Source organism: Osmia lignaria, chromosome 7 (assembly GCF_051020975.1).
Source record: "Osmia lignaria lignaria isolate PbOS001 chromosome 7, iyOsmLign1, whole genome shotgun sequence".
In the NCBI taxonomy this organism is placed as follows: Eukaryota; Metazoa; Arthropoda; class Insecta; order Hymenoptera; family Megachilidae; genus Osmia; species Osmia lignaria.
Genome location: NC_135038.1, coordinates 4,230,228 through 4,250,636, shown reverse-complemented (window position 1 = coordinate 4,250,636; position 20,409 = coordinate 4,230,228). Strand labels below are relative to the sequence as shown.

At 42.8% G+C, this 20,409-nt stretch overlaps 2 protein-coding genes across 3 annotated transcripts in view; one reads left to right on the top strand and one right to left on the bottom strand.

Annotated features, from left to right (window-relative positions):
- The window catches only part of LOC117609423 (uncharacterized), a 71,815-nt gene that overhangs the window by 19,703 nt on the left and 31,703 nt on the right, over positions 1-20,409 (bottom strand). The window contains exon 1 of one of the 2 annotated variants that reach the window (XM_034335741.2): positions 2,168-2,422. The exons of the other annotated variant lie outside the window; for it this stretch is intronic. The gene's annotated coding sequence lies outside the window, so the exon portion shown is untranslated. Of the gene's footprint in view, positions 1-2,167; positions 2,423-20,409 lie in introns of those variants that run through there. 2 annotated transcript variants of the gene reach the window in all.
- LOC117609415 (uncharacterized) overlaps positions 12,237-20,409 on the top strand; it is a 28,376-nt gene continuing 20,203 nt past the window's right edge. Inside the window, exon 1 of the mRNA XM_034335708.2 lies at positions 12,237-13,525. Coding sequence (XP_034191599.1) covers positions 13,423-13,525 — 103 coding nt within the window. The 5' untranslated portion in view covers positions 12,237-13,422. The remainder of the gene's footprint in view (positions 13,526-20,409) is intronic.

The following is a 20,409-nucleotide window of genomic DNA, read 5'->3' as shown; positions in this document are numbered from 1 at the left end:
GCAATTTTCCTTCCTCATTTTATCGATGTTTGTAATCCTCGTTAACGTCACTCGACTATATCTACAACGAAACAACTTTCTATTACAGATGACGGCTATCAACAACTGTTATTTATCGAACACGTTATCGCTGATGTTTTTCAGCCGGGATATACTCGTGTTACTAGACGAGACAAATCAAAGTTCAGTCAAGTCGAGCCAAGTGAAATCTAAATCGAACAGAGCCAAGTTGAAATGCAGCGAAACGAAGCTAAACAGAATCAACTCGAGTCGAGTCAAAGCGGTCCACGGAAAGTTTCTAAAAGTTTGCACTTTAGTTAGGTGCAGCTATCAGTTTTGAACAAACGCATTTTCAACTTCTACCACCGTGTCTATCGATTGACTGGCGAAGTACCATGAGAAGGCAATCGACTAGCTAGGATGATGGGACAACTTGGAAGCTACCCTAACGGATTTCCGTAACTTCAATGAAATTTCATAATATAGTTGCCGGTCGTTCACCAGCTATCTTTAATTCACCCGTCTAGTTACTGTGCTATTCTTAACCAGTGCTCTAGAAATACACGCGGTTCGTTCTATATCGTCGCCTGTGTCTGGGTCATGCACCCTTCGTTCATTGCAGTTTGCACGGAGATGCAGTCGAGTCTGTGTTACAGACTATTACTTCAATCCTGTAATCGATATATTTGACCAGCTATCAGTTACGATATCGCAACATCATCGTAAATGATAGCCGAGAAAATTTCTTCTGGATAGGAATAAGAAGGTATTTACATTTCTGAAGACCAAACGATGAGGATGAGTCAATGTTTCTCGAGTTAATTAACGCTACGATGGATCAGAAACTCTCATAAGACTACTTAAATATTTTTTAATCTAGGCTAATAGCCAAGTATTCTTAGACTTGGATGATAGAGCAAGTAAACAGAAGATCACGATGATACAAGACAGTATGGCTAACCATTCTGTTTTATGAGATTTGCCGAAGTCGACATAGCACTCATCGACGTTCATCGCTCATTTCTCCGTGTTACACAAATATCTGAGTGTTCGCAGTGCCGTTTATGGGGCTGTTTCCCATAGTAATTTGAATTGCTAATGCTATACTGCTTTATCGCGTAACTATCGCGATACCAAATCATTGCGAAACGTTTGAAAAACGTCCCAAATGTATTTGACACAGTTTCCTTGCGGTAAAAATTCCGTACAGCTGAAAATATCGGAGGAAATCTAGTTGAAATAAAAGACAGAGGCTGGTTAACGAGGTGCGTAGACGACATATATACTCGTACACGCGTTATCACCTTGGCAGGTAATATATTATCGGAAATGAATCAATATATCGACTCGTTGTTGTACGCTTCGCACTCGTCGCTATGAAAACGTACATCATCTCAGAGATTCGTTGTTTTTTAACCAAGGGCAAGGTGGTTCACGGAACTTTTGTCTATACGAAAGTTTCAACAATCCATCACGTTTTGTTCAGAGAAATGATTACGCTGTTATCGGTAAGGACTATCGTACCGATCTAACATTACTCGTACGTATGCGTTGTTGCCTTGACATGTCGTAATGGCGGTCGCAAGAACAAGGACACCCACCGCGGCAGGATAACATCGTATCGGATAGGCTACGGCCAAGTACACGTCGTCCTGCTCGTTTCTATTTTTATGCCGTTTTCTGTTGTTCAGTACCGTTCGATTGCCGTGTTGCACACGATTAAAATCGATCTGCCCACTCTTTCCTCATCCTCACGTGACTCTACACGAAACCCGATGCCGTGACAGAGAAACACGCTGAAGTTCGATTTTAATCGTTTCGATTCAAATTCAAACTTCCCATGGAGTTTCAACCCCGTGCTTTCGTTTCACTAGCTACATGGTAAACTTGCGACCAAATCGGTCCACTGGGACGTTCAAACTTCATGAAATTACTAAAGCGAATGGTCACGCGCACATACAACAATTGTGAAGTCTCGTTATTATCTAGGATGGAAGAAGGCATATGTAAACATAGACTGAGATTGTACAAATGCACAGCAAAGAAATATCGCAAATTCCACCGAGAACTGACACTACTACCACGAATCAATCTCAACTAAACACACCTTCGCTCGTGCAACGGTTCACGATGAAAGGGGAAAAGGAATATGTCAGAAGACACTTACTTCGTGGTTGCTGGTGGTGAGTCGATGATAGCGTTGATGGCGCGTGCTTGGCCAAGTGGTCGAACGTGAGATGAGATCGAGGAGACAGAGGAAGGTGAAGATACAAAACACGTTGGGTTAAATGCCCTCCTGCGCGGACGGAGGACACGAGAGAGCGTCCCTCGTGCGCTCAGTTCAGCTGAGCGGAAACATCGCCGAGCCGCGAGTGTGTTTGCTGCTGTACCGGCGGCCGCACTGAGCGCCACTACCTCGCACCGGGTCTAGCTCGTGTCTGTTCGCAACGGATCGTTCGTTTCCGGGGCTTCTCGGTCGAAACCGCCACCACCCGTTCGACCTCGATGCTTTTTGGCGGTCTTCGAGGAACTTCGGACACCTGCGCGCCACTCCGGCGCACCTATGCCTCGCACAGGGATGTAACTATACGACACGCAGCTATGCCCCCTGTCTAGCCGATTCTCCTACCACGCTTATGCTTTCTCAATCCACCTTGCAAATCTTTTCCACTATCAAACGACTGATTCCCGAAACTTTCCAGGTCTCGTTTAAGGGTTGCCTGGTGTAATAAAACGTGTCTTAACTTAGGTAGCCTGACAAGTTCAGCTGATTCAGTTTGCCCTGTGCAAAAATTTAATGCCCGGCTCATTCATGAGAATCATCGATAAAGATAGCAAGGAATAGGTCATCGGGGGTTGCACGAGCATCTTCCTAGTCACGATATAGAGAGGTCGTAAATTAAATCCCCCAAGAAGTGGCACCGAGCAAAGTCATTTCAATACCTATTCGATAGAGCACACGGGCAACTGTTGGTGCCACCCTAACCGAAGTATCGGGTCCTTGTCTTCCCTGAAATTGTTGTTTCGGCTGCTGACCGATTTTACGAGTTCCCTACATCGTTGCTAGGAGAGCACAGCGTGACGCACAGCGTGACGCAATGCGTGAAGCACCGATCGAAGATGTTCCGCCGGCATAGTGGCCGGGTACCCACTGAGGATCTACATACATACTACGGTCACCGTTCTTCATTCCTGCCGACGATGCTGCGCTACTGCTGCTGGAGAAGGATCGATAAAGAGAGGAGGGATGGAAGCACCCGGGAAGAATCTGCGCGCTCTCTATCTCTCTTCACCCCTCAACTTTGTACTCGCCCACAACGCATGACTGTTTTCGTGGATTCACCGATGTCCGTTGTCTCTTCCACCTGATCTTAATCTCTTCCACTGGTTTCTACCCCTATCTTGTCTCTTTTTCTGCTTCTGCAATCCGGTTTCACCATTCGCGAAAACGTACCGGTGCGATATTAGGGTTAGCGAACCCTCCGATCGACCAGGGTCCGGGTCCTTTTTAGCACGGGGCTGATTATTTTTCCAACGATGAAACCCGCGATCCCAATTGTCCCCGACCGTACACTTTATTCGCTTTTTTCTTCGGCAAAGAAATTGGGTTATCCTGTTCCCACTCTTATCGCGATAACTGGAGCAAATTTTCTGCTGCTGATTAATGGGTGCACTTAAGTCTTGCTGTATATATTTTCTGTCCGCGGTAACTGTGCTACAAATCTCTTAAATGCAGAGGTAAATGTAAGAAGACAATGAAATGACTAATGGTACCTATAACAAACAAGTTCAATCCTTGCGAACATTTGTTACGCTAGTTTTCTATCAGAGATGCTTGGTCAGAAATGTTGCATGTGCTTCTTAAATAATTCACAAACAATTTATCAAGGAATTTCCTTGCTCGCAGTCAGCCTTGAAAACTTGTAGGAAAATAAATGTTTCTGCACGAGGAAAAGCAGCCGGAAAAAGACTCGGAGCATGCTATTTCTCTCGAACTTACGCACCACGAATTTATTTATACCGTGATCTTGAGATCGAAAGGGGCTCTGAATCGCTCGTTAAGGCCCTTCGAGTTTCTTCGATTTAATCAAACTTCCATCCGATTTTATCTGTTAAATCGCTTTCGCGGGATAATTGTAAATTCGACGGGATTGCGTTATTTGCACAAACAGGTTGATCCTAAACGAGGGAAAAGGTCAGAGTAGATACGCCCTCGCACAGACGGTCCAGCTTTCCAATAATGTTACAAATTACTTTGATATTCACGGGTTGTCCTTGTCGCGTTCGACATCTGTTACCCAACTGATATTGCTGTTAATTGAAACATTTCATATTTCACGATACGGCTTTCAATCCTGCTATTTTGCATCTGAAGAGTCAAGCTAATTGTATCGAGTTGTGCAAACGGTTTCAATACTTTTGCCTATGTCACTTGAAAATTGATACATCATCCTGGCGATTAGCAAGTCAAAGATGACAAAAAAAAAGGGGGACAAAAAAAAGAGTTATGGATGACGGTATGCTACAAAGAGAAATCCTGAAAAATCTTCTGGTTTATGTGTCGTAGCAATTGACTGTACGCTTAGTAACGAGTGCGAGTTTCTGACGTCTCCTCGAAATAACGAGGCCTCCGAACAAAAGTGCAGAGCAAGTTCTTGTGCACTTCTGTGCTAGTAGTAAAAGAGTGCCGTTACGTAATAATATCTCTGAAAATTCAACGTGTTACTGCCCCCTTGTTGCGAGGGTGCCAGAAACAAGCAGTTTAGTCCTCTCTCGCGCAAGGACCTCTCGACGGTACACTACTCCTTCCTTTCTCTTCTATCTCTTATGTTCCTTTCAGATTTAAGCTTCACAATTTCCTACCCAAAACTTCGCCAAACAATCTTTATTATTTATTGCTTATTCAACAGATGGTCAGACAGCCAACGTAAGAAGCAATTCTTTAAAAAAGGATTCGAACATTAGGAACTCACCGAAAAGGAAGAAATATATAACCACTTCTAAAGCTTTGCTATTTTTACACTAAAATACATCCTTGAACTAGTATGCTTCTAAGCCAATTACCTTGTTTACATTCGATAAAAGTTAGAGAAACCTCTTAATGTGTATGGAAATGAAATATGTAATGAGTTTACACCGACGGATCTCATTTAACAAAGTCGACATCCTTGAAACACAGCCAGCATCCTAGAGAAGCATAGCCATTTTTCGTGACGTTTGACCCGTTTCTATTGGACGAGCATGACGTCACCGCGGGGAATGTCAGATCAATGGTCTTCGGGGGTTGGTGGCACTGCTTTACCACCTTTTTACATCTTTCCCTGATCTCTTGAATTTCCATTCGTGGCGAACACGTGCAAACACACCGCCCACGCAACCCTTTCGATGCAGAGCAGAGGTTGTCGCAGATATTAATATCCCGTTTGATTAGAATTCCAAAGAACCTTTCAATGCTATCATCTCTACCATCAGTAAGAAAATTCAAACATCCCCCAATTCTTTAATCAGAAAATATATTTAATTAAACATGAAATTTTCAAAAATATCAAAGGAATAATCCTAGATTTGAAAACGTCTGGAGCTTCATCGATGAGACGATTCGAGAATTATTTCGCCGGAAGTGCGTAGTTCTCTCCGGTTGAGAACTACTGACATGACGTCACAGAAAGTTCAATGACGTCATAGACCGTTCGATACACCGAGATCCGTTGGTGGGGGTTAGTTCAGCGAGACGAGAGGAAAGAAGAGGAATAGGAAGGGATGAAAGGTGGAACGAGGCTGTGTGTAACATCAGTGGGGAAAAGCAACATGGAACGAGAGACTTTTCACGCCGTTGCAAGTGAATGCTACCGCATACTACTACACTTTACTTGCTAGATCAAAGAACTAGGCTGACAGATTTGGCTACGATGCAGCTGCTTTTCCCAATCCCTCGCATACCCAGATAAAAAATTTTCTACTCTCTAGAAACGTTTAGTACTATATTCAAAATAGTTCATTATTAATGTTAATTACCACTGTGTCTTACTACTTACGACCGGTTCTACTGCGGTAGCCAACGAGCTAAGAAGATTACGAGCGCAGTAGAATTTTTATTCAATTTCAATGATCATTATCAGTTAATTAGGGTTTTGCTTCGAAGAAGAGGTCTACTGTTAATCAATGCAAGTTCGTAAAGAGCTTTCAATAGAGACGCAGAGCGTGCAGATACTGCGTTGACTGATTCTAGAGCACGAAGAAGAGGTACGTCGAGTGGATAGCGAGACCTGAAGAGGTAGGTGGTTCGCATTTAAACGAGGATTTTCACCAGGAAACTGACAAACACGGAGGCAAAGTCAAAGCCCAAATCCGAGAGACAGAAATTCTGTTTCTCGAAGGCAACCGACTCGAAGGATCCCTTATCGGCCAGAAACGTGTGCCACTCGAGGGTGTTCTTTTCTGGATATCCCCGCGAGCTTTGCGTCTGAACCGACGCGACGCGACGTGTCGCATCGATGAAAATCTGACTTTCTGACGTAGAAAAAGTAACGTGAAGCGGGTTTAGATGAGTCTGCTAGCCTCGAGGAGCAATTCGATTTGCAGCGAGCTGAATCGAAGCGTAAAACATCCTGCGACGCGTTTCAGATCTGAATTTCTAAAGAGTGACGCTGCCGTTGGTTATCTCCTTCGACGGGCACTTGATTTTAATTACGGAGCACGTTATTACGTTCTGCAACCTTTTGCAATTTTTCTGATTTTCAAAATACAGAAAGGCTGGCACGATATCGCGAGGTAAAGGGGTGGGAAAATAATACTTATGATAAATTAATTTGATGCTTAAGGGTCCTCTTTTTGGTCACTTAACTCGTTCTCGTTACACGAGGACAAGTATCCTTCGAGAAGGGCGGTTCTGGTCCCGGAGATCTCCAGCAACGACCTGTTTGTCCGTTCTTGGGGGGATGCAATTCAGGGTAGCCGCATTGCGCCACCCCCACTATCAGTCAGCCCTCTGCTTACAAAAGGTACACGCTTATAATTTTCGTTCCACCGACTGCTGGTGCACGATCTGCGGTTTCCGGCCGTGGCCAAGACGAACGGAACACCGGAAGCAACGTCTCGTCACGCTCTTCTTTGACCGTTAAATCGAGTTATATAACGATATTGCGCGAGCATCCGTTGCTTACCGTTATTTATGCTACTCGCTCGAGTTAGAAACAGGTATTTGTTGCTATATTCCTCTTCCCGCGCGATATTTTAATCCGACTTCCAAACTTAATTTTGAATAAATTGAAATTACAGCGGATCTTATTACACGCGACCGACTTCGTTATGGCAAACGACGCGGTAAGCAGGCAATAATAAATTCAATAGGAACTGAACGCATTTTTCAGCGTTCTACTTTTACATGAAAAGATTGGAGGTTGATTTCTCGGCTTTAATTACGAGGCCAAGATGAATGGGAAATTTTCTGCCTTTCGAGCATCGATTTCCTTTCCGTTGAAACAATGTCTGGGCGGAGCTGTTCGAAAATTAGATGGAGGTTAACGAGAGAATTTCGTAGGAATGCCCGCATTAATCAGCCGAGACATTATTTCGGTGGCCTATGAAATTCATGCATGCTATAATTTATGCGACCGAACGTTCTGCCCCAGAAACAAGGATTACCTTCACCTACAAGGCACCTAACTTCAAGATTACACGAGCGATCGTGCGAATTCTTACACTTTTATAAAAAACAAAAGATTTTAAAAAATATTTTCTTATAAATCTGTGGTTTTCACTACACCATTTTTCTTCGAAAACGAAGAAACATAATGAAAAATTGCATTTTATCACAGACAAAATATAGAATAAACCTATCGTCCAATATTTTTTTTATCTCCTGTCTTGGGGGCTGTGAAGACCCTTCACTACTTTTGCGTCACACCCTACTATATCAGCTGAGACTGATATTACATGACAGCGCGCTTAGTGGTAGGAATTAAAATTAGAAGCGTCTGTTTTATTTTAAACAACGTGGAAAACGAAATTACGAATCCCTTTAACTTCGTAATGCATATCATACATGTATGACATTGTGCACAAAGATACCGTAAAAAATATAAAATATGTCGGTATTTCAGATCGTGAAAATTACACTGGATGGAAGAAAATGGTCGAGACATCTGTTGAAACAACGAAAAAACTGAATCGTCAGCTTCGTATGATACATACAAAAACGATTAAAATTTGCACATTTTACACGAAATTTTACGTTAACAACGAATAATTTCGATCTAATTGATGATCGACTCAAATTGAAAAATTTATCTGATAGTTCAATGAATGCTGATACTACTCTGAGTCTGCTGATCGAAACTTAAGCGAATCATTGAAATTAATTTTGAACCCGTTTTCGTAATCAGCTGAGTCAGCGCACGGTTTAAAGCACCCAATTAAAAGTGGCCACGAGCGATGAGAAAAGCCATTCGAATGCCAGGAAGCTGTTCGAATGGCAAAATGAGCGACGAATTTCCGCCGTTCATTTCCAGCAACGTTAACGCGGATGCAATTAGATGGTTTGTTGTTCGTAACGAGCATGATCGCCGATAAAAATCGTGCTTCTCATTTTTGTGGTAAAGGTCAGAGGAGAACGCGAGAGGTGATTCTTATCGCGGGGCTGTCGAACGTACGGGTCGATAAAGACCCTTCAGTAAAAACGTGCAGCTTTTCACGGTGAGCAAAGTGTCTGGTTGCTTTTACTTTCACCTTTGAGGAAACGTATGCCGCTGGTTGCAGCAAACTAGCTTTTATGGATCAATTATAATGCGTCGATTAATGATTGCGAAATCTAAATACACCAGTTCCGTGGATATTGTTCCGTGTACTGTAATTTCAGAAGTGTGTGTATGTGTATTATCTGTTGCTTACGTGATTCCAGTGTAGCAATCTAGTCGAAGAGATTTCAATAATAAAACGATATCATTGCGAAAGAAATATTTAGAAGCATTGTTTTTAATTGGAAACACTATCGGGCTTCTAATCGATTAAGTTCAATAGCGATGAACCGATCAGATAATCGACTAGTTGAACAGGTTAATTATTCCGATAGGAAATTTCCACAAACAGAAAGTGGAATTTATACACGTCCTATCAGAGAGGAATACAACCCGACGAACGGTCCAAATTTAGACGTCCGCTTACGAGTCGTCTGCGCACTCGTTAGGTCGCTCTCGTGACTTTTCTACTTGTCCAATTTGATTTCGCAAGGTAGAAAAGTGGAAGATAAAACCCTCTTACTGCTGTTCACGCCTACAGAAACCTTATATTGCAAGAAATGCAGATGGAAATTCTAAATGACGAAAATTGGTGCATCTCGGAGTCGTTCGCGTAAACGGCAGACAACATTCTTTTTCGGAGCCGATCAGATAGGATCGACGAGTTTCAGGAATTTAGCTTATCAGAGGACTTTGTAACGTCCTGTGACGGAGTATCGACGTAAAAGCTTTCACGATAAGTGACTCGGGATAGGTTGCTTCTTTCTGCTGACGTATTTTTACTCGCGTTGAATCATCGTCGAATCGCGAATGCTACACGGGGGCGAAAAAGTCAACAAACTGAACTGTTCTAAACACCCTCTTGGCAAACATATTTGAAGTAGAAGTAAAAATACGTTATACCGGAACATATCCTCAATCTGATGATTACACGCATTATGCTTGTTGATTGATGATTCGTAGCATCGCGACGAGGAATTCGCAGAAGTTGTTGAAAGAGGATCGGAATGCAGTTTGATGCTTCTGTATACGCTAACGATCGAGGAAATTTCAGACTACATTATCCTCAATTCCGTCCAATTTCCTCGAGTCGTGGACGATGAAATTATTCAAATTTAGAAGATTGATACTGACCTAGTACGGAGCATCGCGCGCTGATTTAAAATATTGAAAATTTGATAAATATTAGATTGCCAAGTAAAATCTCGTCGCTCGACGAGGAGTTTCTGCTAAGAAAAGTTCAGCAGGAGGTTTCGAGGGCAAATTTTATTTCAGACCGAGAAAACGTTCGTTTCAACGTGGCTGGAATCGGAACAGCATGGCGTTGTTCGTGCGAACTACGCGTTGGATATTTTTGGCACCGTCTCTTTTCCCTTTTTCCTTTTTTTTTTTTCTCCCTCTTTTTCGTTTCATTCTCTTTCCCTTCTTCTCTCTTCGGGGAGTCGTTTCATCGGCAGTAGCCGCATTTTTCTCGCCCGATGCATGCCGGGCGAGATAAAAATACTTTTTCTTCTTTTACTTTTTCAAAATGTCATTATTTCGACCGATTCACGATGCAACTGGATGGTCGAGCTTCCAGCACATTTCTTTGTTCGCGAACGCGACGGGAATACTGATATCGAATCGCGACTGACATTGGAGAGGTTTCGATTGCACGGCATCGTTGTCGATACATACAATGCAACCTCGATATAGATCGATGCATTGTCCAATTACCTGTGACGTTCTCGATTGCACGGCCGATCACTGACGTTTCAATATAATGTCTACTCCCGTCTGTTAACCCTTTCACTGTGGCATCAATTTTCTAATAATCATTTAACAAATAATTTATTTGCCACCGCTGAATTTCCTGAATTTCGTTAGAAACGAAAAAGGTTCAGCAAAAAGGAGACTAATACGAATGGTAAACAACAGAAGAATACAGATCTGCATGTAATTTTGGATTTCGATCTCACGAGCCCTGAATCGATCCACGGCCCTATTTTTTCACCTGCCCTCATTGTGGCAACCCTTAGCAGATTGATACCGTTTCCTCTTCGCCCCTTGGATCCTTTTTTTCTTCGTCGTGACAATGCGAAGCTGCTAATATGTCGTCGCCACAATTGCACAGGCGACCGAGGTTACGTGACAGTTTCCAGAGTTTATGGTATTTGAGCTGGCAAGATAATAAAAGCGACACCCATAGGTGGAATCCATGGGGTGCGTTCGAGACGTTGAATCTTCCTACCGAACGTTTTTATTTCGAAAATTTTCAATATCGATAAAGATACGCTAACCGTTCGAAACGGCTAGCTGAAACATTAGACCGATTGCGGAGGGTGGACAGTCTGAGTCAGCTGGTTTTTCAACTATCACCGATATCCGGTGTTCCACGTCCTTTTGCAGGCAATTAAAGACAATTTCAATGGCTACCACTTTGTGTTGCAGGTTGCCCGCGAGCCGAGAGTGAAAGTGTGTCACGGTATTTCTCATTTTTCACGCGATACTCGGGCAGACGGTGGTCTTGAGACGTTTTGACGTCACGAGTTGATCGAGTTCTTGTAACTGAATGTGTCGATAAAAGGTGGTTGGGTCGCTTCTGCAACCCATTCACCGACGACAGGAAGTTTAATTTGATTTTAACGAGATTCGAGCGAGTCACGTTCAACAGCAACCGAAGGAAATTCATTCGTACGATCGATTAAGTCGCAGGTATGAATGTTATATTACGTATAGTTGAAAAAGCGGAAAACGATTCGCGTTTAATCGAACGGAAATGATTCGAGGGGATCAGAGTAAATATGATTGAAACATGGGACCACGTAAGGGGTTAATTTATGGATTACCGAGTCACTTGTTCCATTAATACATTCATGAATGGTACACGAGAAATCGCAAGGTGTAAAATGAAAGATGAAAATTGGAAAATACCTTTTCAGATGTAGGAAAGACGTACATAGTGCTATGTCAACGATCATCAATTTGTTCGAGTACCCTTTATTCAGCAAGCTTAAAATAACTTGAAGAGTGAATCTATATGAAAGAGTCATCCGGCTTGCATTAGGAAGGGGGAAGTGCAACTGCAATTTTCCTCTGCATTACTGCACTTACCAAACAAAAACGAAACTGATTGTAGCGTTTAACTTTTTCTTTCACCATCTGTTTCTGTCATCAATGAAATAAGAGTTATAGTTGTTCTCAACTATGTAACACGCGCAGTTCTGTGAAATTAAAAAAAAAAATATATATATTTTTCAAACTCGTGGTATAAAATGATTAACTGGTTATTTCCAAAGGGTTGAAAAAGTAAATTTACCATGCAATTCGCACTATACCACTTCCTTTAAAAAATGTTGAAAATTTGTGGTATAGGGGGTTACCTTTCCAAGGGTAAACATAAACGAAGAAGCCCATTGAGGGTTGGTCGAAGGGGGAGCAAAAGAGAAACGACGCGACGCGACGCCGACGTCGAACGAATGGAAGGGGAAACGAGGCGGTAGGCACGATGTACTCCGGCGTCTGTGTTTAGTCGTTGGTCGTGCGAGCGCCATGCTGGATCGACAATGATCGTCTTTTTCGTTTCTATTAAAAACGATCGTGTGCGTGTTCCCTTGTCGCGTTAATTGAACATCCTCCTGGCTCGAGACAATTTCTCGATAATAATTTGCAACGGGGGGTTGGGGGGGGATGAACGTTGAATCGATACGCGGGATCTTCGTTTGTGACAGTTGACAAGAACGCGAAACAATATTGTTTATCGAGTTACTGTGCTAACGATAAGTGAAAAATCATGAAGAATATAAATAAATTGTGCGTTTAATAAAAAACTAACCGTTCCTGGTGAAATTCTCATGCAACAGGATTACTCGTATCGGTGATCTTCCTTTCGGAAACGTTGAAATTGACAGACAGCTGCAGTGAAAGATTGAAGACCGAAGACGCGTGAAACAACTCAAGGATACTTCAGTGGTAGCTCGTTAACAGCTCGTCGAAGGTGAAAGCTGGGTCGATAACGTTATCTGGCCGCAATAATTGCAAGCCCTATCTAAACGGGTGACGGTGACGACGAGTAGGAGAAATGTTAGTGACCGCGTGTCAACAGGTGATACGATCCAACGTTGGATCAGCTAGTTGAGATCGTTGAATGAGAGTGAAGAAGAAGAAGAAGAAGAAGAAGAAGAGCAAGGACGTGTGCACGGTACGGTGGATCGATCCGGTATAAGAGCGTGTACCGCTGAAACGTTTGGTCGCGCGATAAGGTCACGTTCGCGTGTGCCGGCAGACAACAATTGGTGATAAGAGAATCGAAAGAGAAACAGAAACAGAGAAAAGGGGACTCGTCTGGCGCCTTGTTCCTCGCTAAAGTGACGCGTCGCCTTGGCCAATAAAACGACGACAGACGTTGGTAGAAGGAACGAATCCGGGACAGCTGCTCCTCGAACACGCTAGCGGTGCTAGTCGCGTGTCTCGTTCGTTGGCCTCCTCTTTGCTTTCGTTCCGTTTCGAACCACCGAGTCTTCTACATGTATAGACGAGTCGCGTCGGGAAAATAAGGAAGCGATCTACGCTCGTGAGCCCGGAGATTGATAAGAAAGAGTGCTCGTTTCGTTGTGCACCGGTGAGAAAAGAAAAGGGAGAGTACGGTAGGATCGAGGACGATGACTCGAGCGAACTGAAAGACGAACAGAGAGGAGGATTCGTCAGGATGATGATGGCACCGCAGGTGGTGGGTGTCCTGTTGAAGAAACCAGGACAACAGAGCCACCCACGTTTCCCACCGTTGGATCCACAGGAGACGAAAATAAGAGGTCGGTTCTTTCTTTCTTTCTTCTTTTTCTATCTTTTCGTTATCTTATCTGGCGCTCGTTTGTCCAGCGTTTAATTAAAAACCGTGGAGGAAGTCGCGCGTGATAATCATTCTATGTAATTTTTTTAGTGGAATTTTAGCTGGCTGAAATGTATAGATAATTGAAATTCAAATTTACTCGAAAGACGAATGTGTAAAATGGAAATATGTAGTTTACCCGACGACAGAATTCCCGAGGTCGTCCTGTGAACTGAACGCTCGAAAACGTAAACTAACCATTCACCGGCCTTCCCGGACCCGATCCTTGTTACATTATCGATGTTATGATTCATTGGGTCGTGTTGTTACAACATATATCTTATCAGGTCGCAACTCGAGGCGCTCTGTTCGTAATGAAAGTGAACGTACGATCGTTTCTTGAATCGCATGCTCTTCCCTCGGATATGTATGCACATCGATTTTCCGAATAACTAAGCTCGAAAGGAACGCTCGGCGTTAGCCTCGTTTCATTGATCGACCAGTTATCGAGGTGATTTGCTTCGATTCATCCGAAAACGGATACCGGTACTCGTGTAATTTATTACGACGGCGTAGATTGAACATTGAACCGTTGAACGTGTAACATAGGTCGTGATTCGAATGTCAATTTTCATTGAAAACCTCTGCAGGATTCACGGTTGCTTTTCTACCTTCAACTTGTCAATTTATTTTCACGAAAGCGTGCTGCTAAGTTTATCGAGTACATAATAAAGTCGTTGAAAGTTCGATGAATGACGGGGCAATTAAGGTGTCAAGGAAATACTGTGTTACACGACTTTACCGTCTTTATCAATTTTACAAAGAAGTCTACCAAAGCGAAATCGTCAACCCTTCTACGGTGGATATCGCGTTTGTCTATGAACATAATTGGTCCAAGTTCTTGCAGACAGAATAACAGGGTTACACGATTGTCACGAAATTCTTGCGGTTATCGGCGAGCGGTGTGGTCGGCTTTTTTCACAGTCCTCGGGAACTCGCAACCTCTCGATTCGATTGACAATTCGTGCTCCGTAATCCGGTATCTGGGCTAGTCTGGTAACGGGATACTTTTACGCGGTTATCCACTCTGGCTAACACGAAAACGGTCCCCGTCTAGCCTCGCGTACGAACTTCTCCTTCCTTTTTCCAAACTACTTCGAAGGATCGTTAGCCCTGACACCGTCCAGCATTTAATGTCACCGCTAATGATACACGGGGAAAATTTCATCGTGAAAGTCGGAATCGATTCAGAAAGTGTTTTCTTTTAAAATTCAATTTATTTGTCAAAGAATTATCAGTCATTGCTCACGATTTCCTATGATCAGCACTGTTTACTTAAAAATGACACACAACGGTGTTCGAAGTCGCTTATCTAATCTCTAGCGATCTATTGCGTAACTTCGTAAAATGACAGTTCAATTAACGCGAAATCGATTGATTCGACAGGGGAAGGCTTGTTACGCGAATGGTTAATTGTAGGCTGACAAGTGGAGTACCTGAATTCCATCGTTTACCGCAGGTCAAGAAACAGTAAAAGGAAAGCAGGTGAGTCTATTAACGTACCCGTACCGCTTTTGACGCCGTTGCTAAATTTCTACCAACACTCTACTCCCTGCTCGCGCCAATTATCCCAGTCCCTTTCTCTTCGAACGGAAATCCGCCTTCAACGAGCGTTGATTTTTCAATTTTTCTTACCCGTTGTAACTGAAATAGTAGCGGATACTTTGGTACGTATCAAAGGTATAAATATAAATTATTCAGAGCAGGGCATGTCCCGGAGAGTTTCCGCGCACAGAAGTGTATTTCGGGAAACGTATTATCCGTCTTGTTGCGAAACAAGAATCGAATAACATTGAGCGGAATGGCTGGGTATTATCGTGATTCCTGAGGGCAACCAAGAACTTCTCTGCACGCCATTGAAATTTAGGTCACAGCGTCGAATTAAGCACGGTTCACAAGTGCTATTGACGAAAAACCCGCCACGACCAGGGATTAAGATGTATACACTGTGATAATGTTAGCCTCTGGTTCGTCGAGTTTCTTCGAATGTCCGCGAATCCCTTGACAATCGGGAATCCTCCTGAGAAGTTTGTCCTATTGGACAGGGATTGTCAATGCTTGGATCGAATCAAAGGAGGATATCGGAGGGCTGATGGAGTAGAGGTGTTTGGCGCGAAAGGATCGAATGCAAGTGGCGAGAAAGGACATCGTGACTTAGGTTCGTCGATCGAATCGAATCTCGGCCACGGAAGACGCGCGTTCTGCCTTTCACTAAATGCTCGACCGTCTTCTTTTACACGTATTCGGGATTCAAATGGTCGACCCGGTCGTGCCATTTACCATTCTAGCCTCCGTGTATCAGCGGCACGCTCGAGAACCGCTCTTCATTCTATGTAGGCAGAACGTGCAACAGGAAACGAACAGAATCCTTGGTCAGTTTCTGTATCATTGATTCGTCAAACTTTTTCTACAGTATTCAGTGCTATTCGGTAAAATAAGCTGTGTATATAAAAGCAGCTAATTACATAGAGATATTTATTATTCAAGGAAAATGAGAGCAGAGGAAGTGGGTCGTTACCTCCTGCCGCGTTATTCATAGGTAAACAGGTGTTTTCAGAGGGACGTGGGTGCCGTTACGGTGGGCGAATTCCATCATTCACTTTCATTCGTTCGAGGCTGCGGGTGAGAATTTATCTCAACCAAACGAGCTTACTATTTTTTGAAAAACTTGCCGAGTAGAAGAATCGGTTGTAAAACTCAATAATTTACGTGGAAATTTAAAAGAGGACTCGAGGAAACCGTTTCACGAGGCTTTCACTCAATTCGTGCAGCATTTAAGGTCAATTCTTGCCGGTTCTCTTTCAAGAAACTCTGTTCTCGTTGATCTTGAAGTATCAGATAGATCGAGATGACCGTTCCAATTACGGACGGATAATTAAAACAGCAGGTGTGGCAAGGTTATCGATTGATCTCCTTCGATCATTCTGCATTACGATACGTTCAAGGTACATATTTCCGATAATTGAGGATCAGCCGATAAAGCAACGGCAATTAATTCATACCTCCGTGTGTCATTTTGTAAACGGGAAATCACGATTTCTATACTTTCACGGTGGTAAAAGTGTCGTTGAACTGGTAGATAATATATTAGTGATCTATTTGATCAGAAATCGATCATGAACCGCGTTCCTCGAATGTCACGCAAGGCTTCGTGCGTTACTTTGGTGAAATCCTGTCGAAGAAAAGTCGATCGACGCTTTTCTTTTTATCGACCTCTCACCGTATCGATATCATAATTAACCGTAGAGAAGATTTAATAATATTCACTTTCTAATTCCAGAGCTCGCGATCGTATCGAACTTGCTCGGTCACGATTTAACATTTTGAACCGCTCTGGCGATTGTTTAGAACACCATGAGATAATTCCATACCTTTTTTTCTTTCTTTTCGTATCGAAGGAATCTTCGTGAAGCAATGATAAAATAGAGTAAAACCTCTAAGACGTTGGAACGTTTATTAATAAGCTTTCGATCGATAAAGCTTTATTAACATAGATGGTATATTCGAAAGGATTAGAGGAGTAATATCTCAAAGAGATTAGAAAGTTTATTAATAAGCTTCGAATCGATAAATCGATGAGTTTTCAAAAGGATTAAAAGGAGGCAAGTTTTCAAGTAGATTCTTCGGTATAGATTGTTAGGGAAAAGAAAAGATAGTTAGAAACGAAGTAAATTGCTATAATTAGGTTAAGTGAACCGGCAACGGTTCGCGGAAATCTTATCGGATGAGTCGACTCATCGACTCCGTTCGTCAAAGGAATATTAATTATTTGCGACGAGAATGTTATCTAACATAGATTTTGCATAAAGTTCAAGCGAACAAGAAGAAGGAGAAACAAGACACGCGATTTCGAACAGAAATAGTAGCACAATGAAGTGGCGAGCGTGTACGCAGAAGTACACGGTATCTCGCCGTTTCGTGCTCCTTATCACAATCACGGATGATAAAGCATCCGGAATTATTCAACGTTCAACGAACGCCTTGCTGGACCGACTTTTCTCTAGCCACCTCTGAAACTTGAAAACATTGTTGATACAAAGAAAAATCAGGCATCCTCGAGCCAGTAAAACAAAGTGTACATCCCCTCCTTTCTCCTTTTTCCTCCTTTTCCCCCTTTTTCTTTGACGGTCAAACATTTTCTCCGATAGTATCGGCGAGCTGTTCCGTCGACCCGTTTAAGCCGGATTTCTACGATGCATGTACCGCGTAGAACCGGGTTCTGGCTCCCCGGATTCGCAACCAGTCCTGCAAGGGAAAAGCGGTTGTGAAAATGTCTATGCGATCCAGGATCTACGTGATCCAGGATCTACAATCGTGACACGACGATCGCGCGACCGAGCGTTCACCGCTTCTTCTTCTTCTTCTTCTTCTTTCCAGCAGCCTCTTCCGAATCGAATTATATTTTCTCGGTGGAACTCGCATTAAAAGCAAACGACAAACTACAACGTACTTTCACCATTCATGTCTGTCCCGCGATTCACATTGTTTCTCTTCTTTGGTTATATAATTTTAGGAAAATTCCAAGTTTTAATCTGAAAATTCATAATCGCTACTGGTTCGAGAGATAGCCTTCTTCCTGTGTCTCTCCTGATTGTTTCTTTTCCCACAATCTGGAAATTAATAGCAGTATTCAGCAAACTGTACAAACGAGTACAGTTACTCCGTAATGGAGAAAGAAACTTCCAACGAAAACAGTGCAATGTTTGCTCTACCTCTTTTCCTCGGTTACATAATCGCAGAGACTTGCGTTGATATCCAGTTGTTCGATTGTATCTGAACCGAGTTGCACCAACGAGTTTTAGACGGTCGAAAAATGAAGCAATCCTTTAGATTAAGCATTAATTTGTAAACGAATTTAAAACTCATTTCCCTTCTCGTTAATGAATGTTGAAATCTCGTTAACCATTGTTCGATTCGAAGTTCCAAGTAACGAGGAAGCGACTCGAAGCTCGTTAAAGTTTATCGAAATTTCTTCAGTTACGATTCTGATTCGAACCGGCTCGGATATCATATTTGACTGCAATCAGTTTTGTCTGGTAAAACGGACGGGACGGCAGGGAACTTTCTAAAAATGATATGCATGAGGTAAAAATATTCCACGACACCACCGGGAGAGTATGTAAAATTACAAGTTGACAATAAAAAAAAAATAGAAACGAGGAAACGGAGAAAGAGCAAGTAGTCGAGAGTGGACAATGAGAAATAGAAATCAGGAAATGTGCAATCAGGCAGAAGCATCGACTCGTTACATCGCTGAAAATTAATTTGGTAATGGGAGTGAAAGCTGTGAACTTAAGTAGTTTCTGATTGGTGTTATTAACGATAAGCTATCGGAATGCTGTACTTCTTAATTATTTATTCATTGGTGATACTCGATTGGTTAATGACTCGGAGATGTTTCTGCCAATAAAACAGCGAGCACTCGGTAGGCTACAAGCTATTTGACAAGGGTTTCGCGACTTTCCTCCACGTCCAGGCGAATTTTTTACCCGCGCACGTGTTTCGTTACGAGGCTCGTCCACAAATTAATTAGCGACAGTCGACGAGAGAAGGCAGAGTCAGTCTCAAGTGGGTGTAATTAGACGCCCTAGCCGTCTGTCGCGCAGAAAGAAGGCTCGAGACCGAAGAGGAACAGGCGAAAAGAAAGCTCGCTCGAGATGAACGACGATGCCACGATGGAAAGAGAAAGCAAACCGTTTCAATAGAAAACTATTCTTATTAAAATTAGACGATTAAACTGGAGAAAAATGATTGAAAATACGGGAAATTATAATTTTAAAAGAACGTCTTCGTTCAAGTACGAAGGATTAATTAAAATTCATACCGTACAGAAGAAGCATTTGCTCGAGTCGTGTATCACGACTTCAGCTCGTTACTCCGATCGAATAGATTAATCAAGCTGCAAGCAGTTTGAGAAATTACTTCTCCAGTCCCGAGTTTCCCGAGTAGACTGTACTCAATCGAGTCTGCGTACAGTAGCACAGTTAGTGTCCATTAATTTCTTTCTCTTCTCTCGTTCGAAAGAAACTGCAGTTGGAAACTTTCTCGCCGACAGACCGATGCTTCATCGAGCTTGAAAACTTTGCGCGAGGAAACCCTTGACCGGTCTTGTAATCGATGAACTTTCTAAGAATTATTTCGAAGCGAACTAACTGTAAAGGTACGAAAATAAATGTAAGAATAAAGTTTCCAAACGAAAGGGTTAATGGCTGGAGGAAGGCGTAATATTCTGGTGAAATTGCCGACTCCGTGCCGGAGCGGACTGTACTTCATCAAGATTGGGTTAACTATGTAGATGGGAAACATCTTGCATAGCAGGGCGTTGGTTCAATAATGATAGAGCAGACGCGATAACGGGAACGAAACGGACAGAGGCAAACTAAACGAAACGAAACGAGAGGAGGACGCACGACACGGAATAATCTGGCCTCTCTCGAACAGCTGATGAGAATAATGCTCGCGGCTCGCCGCGGCCGACAGGAAATGGCCCTCTCCCTTCCCTTCTTTCTTTCTTTTTTTTTTTTTTTCCTCTTTGTGACTGCACGCGCGTTGATAAAGCCTCGAGAAGGGGAACGGGTTACGAAATTCGTAACAAGGAAGCCCTGGAGATAGATGGACGAGCACTAATAACTTCCAGGCGCTTTGAAACCACGAATTTAATGAAAAATTCCGAAGGCACACCATCGTGACTTCTTTAAACGAAATCATCCTCGAAAAGGAGCGCCATCGGGAGGTGAACAGGATGGATCAATAGAAAAATTAGTGGTTAGTCGGAGGACGAGTCGGTGAACAGCTGACTAGCGTGTT